The 8,975-nt window shown below is 29.5% G+C and overlaps 1 protein-coding gene across 1 annotated transcript; it reads right to left on the bottom strand.

Moving 5' to 3' along the window:
• Positions 1–4,591: 4,591 nt before the first annotated feature.
• On the bottom strand, positions 4,592–6,808 carry LOC145087715 (UDP-glycosyltransferase 85C2-like). The gene is made up of 2 exons (XM_079025752.1): positions 6,208–6,808; positions 4,592–5,785 (listed from the first exon to the last, which is right to left on the bottom strand). Exons 1-2 carry the CDS (start codon positions 6,716–6,718, stop codon positions 4,839–4,841), a joined length of 1,458 nt encoding a protein of 485 aa, XP_078881878.1. The 5' UTR covers positions 6,719–6,808; the 3' UTR covers positions 4,592–4,838.
• Positions 6,809–8,975: the final 2,167 nt, after the last annotated feature.

Genomic DNA, 8,975 nt, shown 5'->3' with positions numbered 1-8,975 from the left:
CAATGTCTACAGTTTTGTCACTTTGGTGTCACAACAGATCAGAACGTTTTGCAGGATGAAAAATATTGTATAATGCTTGACTTAATGCATATATTCCACAAAATGCACCACGTAATAATTGTAATATTCATGTAGTTGATGTCTCTGGTAATTAATAAAATTAAAACATGACAGTGTTTGACAAAACGGTGGTAAATAAAAATGATAATTTTATTTATTATAATTGTGAAAAATATCATATTATGTTTTTTTATTGTTCATTTAATTGTTCGTGATCGTTATTTATCGTTTAAGGTTAAATGAACTAATATGAGTAAATCTCTATTCATGTTCGTAAGGTTCGTTGACCAGTTGATATCGCTAATATTAAAACTTAAATAATATTTTAAAGTTAGAAATATTATATGAAAATCCCTATAATAAAACTGAGATATTATAATTGATTATGTAATGATGAAAAATAAATTGGATTATGTAAGTACACAAAATAAAATTGAGATATTATATGACAATTTCAATCCTTCCTAATAAATGAAAATAATTTTGCCAAATGTCACTTTCTCATTAACTTGGACACATGTCATTTTTTAGTATTTTTGATTAAATGTTTTTTCCATTTGTCATTTTCTTATTTTTTTTTTTTATCTTTTCTTAATTAACACATCATATTTACACCTCAATTAATAATTACATTAATTGAAAATAACCAATAAATTACAATATTAATACTCATGTAGTATTTAATATGTTTCCTTTTAAATTCAATTTTAAATTTTAAATTTTAAATTTCAAATCTAAAATTTCAAATTTAAATAAAATTTTGTTTAAACTTCTATATTTAATTTTTGTTTTATCAGACTCGTATAATATACGGGTCTCACACCTAGTATTTAATAGTTGAAGATATAAACTAAAAGTTAAATATACGATTAGAGGGTCATAAATAAAAAATTTAATAAATTTATAACCAGATAAGTTATATATTTTATTTATTTATTTAGCTGCAATAAAGAGAGGCATTTAATGCCAATCTTATTAGTGTGTAAATTAATCATCATCTCATGTGAAAGGCGTAGCCACATTGAGGCAAAAGTGGATCTTTACCTACCCTACAAAAATTTAAGTGTATATATATATATATATATATATATATATATATATATATATATATATATATATATATATATATATATATATATATATATATAGTTTTGTTAAATAAAAGGTACCAAGGTTATGATATTATCCATCCCATTAAAAACTCTAGATTTCATATCTCGTTTGTGTTTTGTAAATTTTTTGGCCTATTCTAAAATTAAATCCTAACTACGCCACTGTCTCATGTCCCATCAAATTGGATTAAGACAAGTCAAAACCATTTTGACTCTTAAAATGGTTTTTAATCGGGTGTATTTAGAATTGAATGGTTTTTAGATTTTTTTTTTCATATATGCCATTTTGGAGGTTGTGAACTCTATAGCCGGTTATCATACCATATGGTTGCTATGTTAGATAAAAAGGGGATGAATAGATTGCTTGGAATCTCTGAAAATCGTGATTCACTATCAAATTGAAGTATTTCGATGGTACAGATCGAACATTCAATTCGATAAAATTCAGAGAATGAAATCTGAGAATGTATATGAAAAATGTTCTTCAAGATGTACCAGAAAATTGACCAAAAAACGGGTATATAATTCCTGTCTGAAAACTGTCAAACGACAGTTACAAACTGTCATAAAACTACCAAACTGTCATTAAACGGATCTCAAAGAAAAAAAGGTCAGCTCGATCCCAGCCAGGGGCTCTGCCCCTTGGACCCCGTCAGGGGCTGCCGCCCCTGGGACCCCGCTCCCAGGGGCGCTGCCCCCGGACCCCCGTTCGTTTAGGGGCTTCGCCCCTAAATAACAATGTACTTTGAATCTTGAAAAACTTGAACAAGTGTGCACTCCTACACCATCCTAACTTGTTCAATATTCAACAAGATCACTTTTTGTCAGCAAATTTAATGCTATTACACTTAAATAACATTTGATGATATAAAATCACCAACATGCTATGTTGGCAGTTGTTTAATCTTAATGTTTGACGTTGTGCAACATTCAATTGAGAGAAGTAACAGGGCTGACGGGGGATGATATTTTCTCATTCATGAAGCAACACAAGACAATTATCTCATGTTTCTTTGTGTGAGGTCTTTAAACCATAAAGAAAGAGAGACAACAAAGGGAAGAAGGTTTGACATGTCAATATGGTTGCCTGACATGATTTTTTTAGTTTGCATTTAGCTCCAATATTTTTTGTTCTCTATTTGCCATTATTTTTTGGAATTTTTTCTGTTTTAGCCACTAGTCGATCACCACCCACCAATATATATATATATATATATATATATATATATATATATATATATATATATATATATTTAAAACGTAATAACTTAGATAAAAAAGAAAGAGATGCTCAAAGCAAGAGTCGTGAACTCATGACTTCTCCTTGAGGGGCATGACATATTAGCCAATGAGCCAATAGCTCTCATTGTTATCACATAAAAATCTATTAAGTAGTTTCAAGCCATCATAATTCGAATCAACATGTTACCTATTGTTATAATAAGTATATTTATTAAAGTACAATGTCTTATTAGAAATTAATTTGAAGGTACATATTGTTATAAGAAAATATGAAAGTATAAAGCTATAATAAGGGAAAAAAGTACATCTAATGCTAAAAATAAGGGAAAAAAGTACATCTAATGCTAAAACTGCAGGTATTGATATCTCATTTCTTTAGTTTTTCAACAAATATGTCATTAGAAATAGCCAATTGTTTTTTAGATGAATTACAAATAAATTAACAATTTTCATTGGCTCAAACATCAGTTATACAAAAAAGATGAATTACAAATAGATTAACTCTTGTCTTCGATGTCTTTCTCTTTTTCATTTTAAGATATTACATTCTAAAATATCTATTTATGATTGGCCAAGGGCTAAAATGAAATTTTCTAAAAAAACAATGGAAAATGGAAACAAAAAAATATATTAGGGCTAAACGCAAAGTCATACGTAAATTTAGTGGCTAAATGCAAATTGAGAAAAAAATTAACGTCAACAAACCGACACGCCATTACAACTTGTTGGTGACATCGGTCCCGGTAGATGAGAGTATTTAATAAACAACTTTTGACTATTAATATACATAACTCCCAATGCCACAAATAGTGAATTAGAGTATTTAATAGAGATAATGTCACTAAGGCCCTACGAGATCTTTTATTTTGGTTTAAAAGGTCATTGATGTTATTTTTTTTTTTTGGCATTTTAGGGACATAAAGTCGTTGTTGACCTGCTAAAAAGGGTATTATATTCCAAACATTAGCTGCAAATTAGGACATTGCTCATGAATCTCGATCTCATATTGTTGAACATATTTGGATTTTGGAATTAATTGATGCATGCAGTTTATTGCCTTTTACATCAAGGGCCTATAAGTTTCATGTAGTCTTTGTGGTGCTCAAAAACCCATCTTATGTACAATGGCGGAGGGAATGGAGGGGCTGTCGGATGCCTAGCCCCCTCCATTATAAATATTTGTTTGATATATATACTCAAAGCGTAGTAGACCACCATCTAATTTATAAGGCCATATAATACTATAAACCGTCTAAATTGATAAGCCCCCTTATGATTTGTTAATCTAATAAACTATAACCACAAAATCCCAAGTAATATCTTATTTTAATTTAATTGGCATAAGTACATAACTGGCGATTGTGGTGTTTAGAATTAAACCTAGCCACAAAGATACATATGCCATATCTCCTTTTAATTAAGCAAAGAGTTTGAAGACTGGTTTCTTGCTTTTGCTACCGCTATGGTAATTAATCAAGGTAACATTTAATTTTTATTACATCTAGTTTTTTTTAGTAACTTGTAATTGATAATAATTTCAATTAGTAAGTAGCCCTATGTTTATAAATAATGTTTTTAATCGATTATTCATCAAGAGTTCAAGACAATTCGTAGTTATTTTTATTCGTTGAGGAGGTTAATTTCCAATTAATAAAGTTAATAAATTATTTCCGGCTATACTTTTGAAGATAAGGTTAACAGAGACAGAATTTTATTTATTTGCAATTTTTTCTTTTAAAATTGTGGACCTATTACTTTATTTGTATATAACATTATGTTTTAATATATTATTATGATACAATGTTGCCATTCGTAGTTACTATTATTGGTTGAGGAGGTTAATTTTCAATTAACAAATTGTTTTCACTATATTTTTGAAGATTTAGGTTAATGGAGACAAATTTTTAATTTTTTGTGATTTTTTCTTTTAAAATTATAGACCTATTATTTTATTCGTATATAACATTGTGTTTTAATATATTATTGTGATGCAAGGCTCACAACCCTCCTTAAATCCTGGTTCCGCCCCTTTGTTTTAGGGCGTGTTTTTTGTAACTATTTAATGTTTAGCATAGACTAGTATCAAAAGTACAAGAAAGCTATAATGTAACATTAATTTAGTTAATTTTTTGTGTTGTGGTTATGTTTGAGCTAAGAATAAATCAATAAAGTAAGTATTTTGCTATCCCCGACCTTCTTTTTTTAAATATCTTATCATAACATAACATTTACATACATAAACATTACATAAATACGGACATTGAGATCCAGTATTTGATTCTGGACCTAGAATAGGTTCCAGTTATTGATTTTTAGGATCTAATAGCTAGGGATAAGCAAAAACAGAACAAAAATCGAAAAAACCGAAAACCGAACCAAACCAAAGTTTCTTAAAACCGAAAAAAAACACATATGAAACCATAACTAGTTTGTTGAAAACATATCAATATCTTTGGCAAGTTTGTCAACATTCAAAGAAGATGAGCCCTTTGGACCTGTTGCAATCTCAGCAATTCTCTTCCATTCCTCAGCCTTGTTCCTCACTCGTTTACCCTCAACTCCTCCCATCAACTCCCTCACACGCTTCTCGACTTCATCCCTATTCACATTACTCCCAATCTCAATCCCAATGTCCCATTCCTTGCACATTTGCCTACTGTTAGTGAATTGGTCTGCATAAAAAGGCCAACATATCATGGGAACCCCAGCTGATAAGCTCTCAATGGTCGAACCCCACCCACAATGAGTCAAAAACCCACCAACCGAAGGGTGGTTCAACACCTTTTCCTGTGAACACCAACTTGCTATAAAACCTCTCTCTTCAATCACCTCTTTGAATTCTTGAGGCAAGACAGCAGACTCCCCAATAACCAAATCAGGCCTGATGATCCAAAGAAAAGAATAATTGCTATTCGCAAGTCCCCAACCAAACTCTAGCAACTCTTGTAAAGACATGACTGTTATGCTTCCAAAATTAACATAAACCACAGAATTTGGTTCCTTCAACTGCAACCATTCGAGGCATTCGGTTTCTTCCTTCCATAGACTGGAGCCATTGATATCCAAGTTCTTTGTTTCTTCCGAATTGGTTATCTGATTTAGATGTAACTGCAATGGTCCGATTGTGTAGACATATGGATACATGGGTTTGAGGGCTTTGATTACAGTGGACTCTAATTCTTCGAATGTGTGGAGGATTATACGTGAGACCCTCCTAGTTGCCTTGACAGATTCCAAAACATAATTATAGCCTGCTTCATTTGGGTCTATGGTTCGAACATAACCAGGAAGATCCTTCAAAGTGAAACCTTCCATTCCTGGAATCCAATCTGTTACTGTGTCGAGATACCCATTGGTGTAGCAACTTTCATCTAAAATAATTAAGAGCAAATGAGTAATTATGATAATGAACAATAATAATTTTTCAAAAAGAAATTAAAAAAGGATCCAGATTATTTCGTTGTTATATTACCCTACTCGATCTCTACAAAATGAGTATTATATTCAACAAAATTGTATACTATAATTCAAGTTTTTAAATTTATCTTTGATTATTCTACAAAAATGAGCAATATATTTAGTATTGATGATCTAAAAGTCTTACAAGTTTTACCAAACCCATTAACAATGACATATTATATATATTAATGGATCCAAACGCATAAAAGTATAAAAGAAAATATTAAATTTGAAACATAAATTTAAAATAATATTGTTTTCGTTCGCATTTAATTATTTCCAGACAGCATCATATCGAAAAAGAAAATTTCTTGGGAAATAGAAACAAATTAACCTTTAAGTGGGATAACTTTATTTTCAACAAGATGTGGAGCTTGGTAAAAACCCATGAAAGCACTCGCAGCAACAGTCCAGAAATGAAAGATTGGCACTCGAAGCTTCTCAGCAGCATCAACAGTGAAAGGCATGAAGCCATCACCTATAATACAGGTAATTGGATTCTTCTCTAGCCTGGCGAAAAGGTCAAGAAAGGGAGCTAAGCAGTTGGTTCGAAGAGAGTTACAGAGTTCACTCATGTCTTGAGTTGCGTCCACGTTGCTGTGATCATAAAGAAGACCATCGGGAATGGTTTCGAACTGGAACCCTGGTGCACCCTTGAGACACTCTGGCCCTCCGGACTTGAGGAACCGGTTGTGGTTATACACAGTGTTGACGAAGGTTATTTGCAGGCCCTTGTGGTGTAGTAACCTTGCTAGTTTCAGCATACACTTGATGTGGCTTTGTGCTGGAAATGGTATGAACGCCACATGTGGCTTGCTTTCAAACTTCACGATTTCATTTTCCATTTTCTTCTTGTGTGTGGCTCTGAAAGTTACTATGTGTTATATAAAAACTAAAAAGGTCGGCTCAGCTGAGGGTTGTTATATACAGAGGTGGGTATATGATTAGAGCATCCACTGTGATATAATTTTGACTATCTTTATATTGGTTGAATAAAAAAATCACAAAAAATAAGGCGATCCGCATCACCATGATGTAGATCCATGGACCATGGCCCAATAATGTGACATTTTTTATTGGATTTCATGAGATATTTAGGTGCTGTTTGTTTTTTTGAAGTTAAAATGTCTGCAGTCTGCAGACCACATCTACAAGCCTCTGCGGCAGAAGAGGTGGACCAAATGTCTGCAGTCTGCAATAAGAAGACTGTTTGTTTTTAATGTCTGCAGCTGTTGAAATAAATTAATTTTTCAAATTTAATTTCATGTCATAAAGATTAAAAATGCATTTTCAGCAAAAAGAGAAAGAAAAAAAAACGGGTGGTCTTTTTTTTTTTTTGGTTAAAATGAGGTCTGAAGACCTTTGAAGACAGTGGCCCATGTCTGCGCCAGGAAGACCTCGCGCAGACGTTTTTTGGTCTGCGCACTTCCAAAAAACAAACACTCTACGAGGGCATATGTCTGCGCATTGTCTGCGCGGCGTAGACAAAAGTGGTTGCGCAGCTCTTCACAAAAAAAAAACAAACAGCCCCTTACTTTCCACCTGTTAAACATTTGTTGGAAAGTTGTATAATAATCATACATACTTATAAAGCTAACATTTTTTCTTGAATCTCATGTATTTGAAACCCACATTCTTTTTTCCTTTCACCACATTCATTTGAAACTCCCATGACTTTTCAATTTCTTTATAATAATAACAATTATAATTTGGTAATTAGGTTAAATAAATATCAAATCTAAAGTGTAATCATATATAAACTAAATTTCAATATTAAAATAATATCTTTACTTCTACCTATAAAATTATGTTTTTTTTAACTTTTAACATATTATACTTAATTTATTAGTTTTAATATATTGTTGGATGTAAATCATTATCATTTTAAATGTATAATTTTTGAACAATTTGTATAAAATACTTAAATTATTAATTAAAATATAACATTATAGACTCAACTTATATATAAATTTTATTTAACTTAAACAACCCAAAAACTATTTTTTTTAAATAGTTAAAAGTGATAAATTGTAGTGTCTTTCTAATAATGATTGTAAGCTGGTTAATAAGGTTAAATAAATATCAAACCTAAAGTGTAATCATAAATAGACTAAATTTCAATTTTAAAATAATATCTTTACTTCTATTTATAAAGTTATATCTTTAAATTTTAACATATTATACTTAATTTGTTATATTTAAAATGTTGTTGCATGTAAACCATTATTAGTTTAAAGCTATAACTTTTGAACAATTTAGACAAAATACTTAATTTGTTAATTTAAATATAACATTACAGTGTCAACTTAAATATAAACTTCAGTTCCACTAAAAAAACCAAATAATATTTTATAAATAGTTAAAAGTGATAAATTATAGTGATAAATACAAAAACTAAATTGTAATATCAGTTTAAAGAAAATATTTCCTAAATATATTTTTATAATCGTTAAAAATTTTCAAATAAGTAGCTTAAAATAACTTATGATAACAATAGTTAAAAATAACTTTATATAAATAATTATATTGTCACCTTTAAAATCAAAAAATAATGTTTGATGTTTTAAATAATTATAATGATAAAATTTAAAACATTAAGCAAATAAATTTTAAAAAATTATTTAACAATAACAACAATTATAAATAATATTAAACCATATATAATATTTAATTTTATTGATGTGTAACTCGTGAGTAGAAGTCATTCAAGCGATAGAGATTATGACGTTATAATAGATGTATATATTATCATATAATTCAAAATAATCAATATATTATATCAAATTAATATACAAATTATTATATCAAATTTAAAAACAATGTTAGTGTTATATTTAAAAAATATAAATTTGTAAAGACTTCAACTATATAGGTGTTTTTGTGCATTACAATGTCAACTTAAATATAAATTTCAGTTCCATTTAAAAAATTAAAGAATATTTTATAAATAGTTAAAAGTGATAAATTGTAGTGATAAAAGCAAAAACTAAATTGTAATCTCAATTTAACTAAAATATTTCTTAAATATGTTTTAATAATCATTAAAAGTTTTCAAATAAGTAGCTTAAAATAACTTACAATAACAATAGTTAAAAACAACTC

Source organism: Lactuca serriola, chromosome 2 (assembly GCF_051521515.1).
Source record: "Lactuca serriola cultivar US96UC23 chromosome 2, Lser_US96UC23_V15, whole genome shotgun sequence".
NCBI classification, from domain to species: Eukaryota; Viridiplantae; Streptophyta; class Magnoliopsida; order Asterales; family Asteraceae; genus Lactuca; species Lactuca serriola.
The sequence above is the reverse complement of the archived record's forward strand: the minus strand, read 5'-3'. Positions and strand labels throughout refer to the sequence as shown.

What these genes read in the sequence shown, in the direction of transcription:
- LOC145087715 (XM_079025752.1), bottom strand. Translation starts at nt 6,718, where the DNA reads ATGGAAAATGAAATCGTGAAGTTTGAAAGCAAGCCACATGTGGCGTTC. An exon ending in TAAAGTTATCCCACTTAAAG is followed by an intron (nt 5,786 to 6,207) that starts GTTAATTTGTTT and finishes TAATTATTTTAG; the next exon opens with ATGAAAGTTGCTACACCAAT.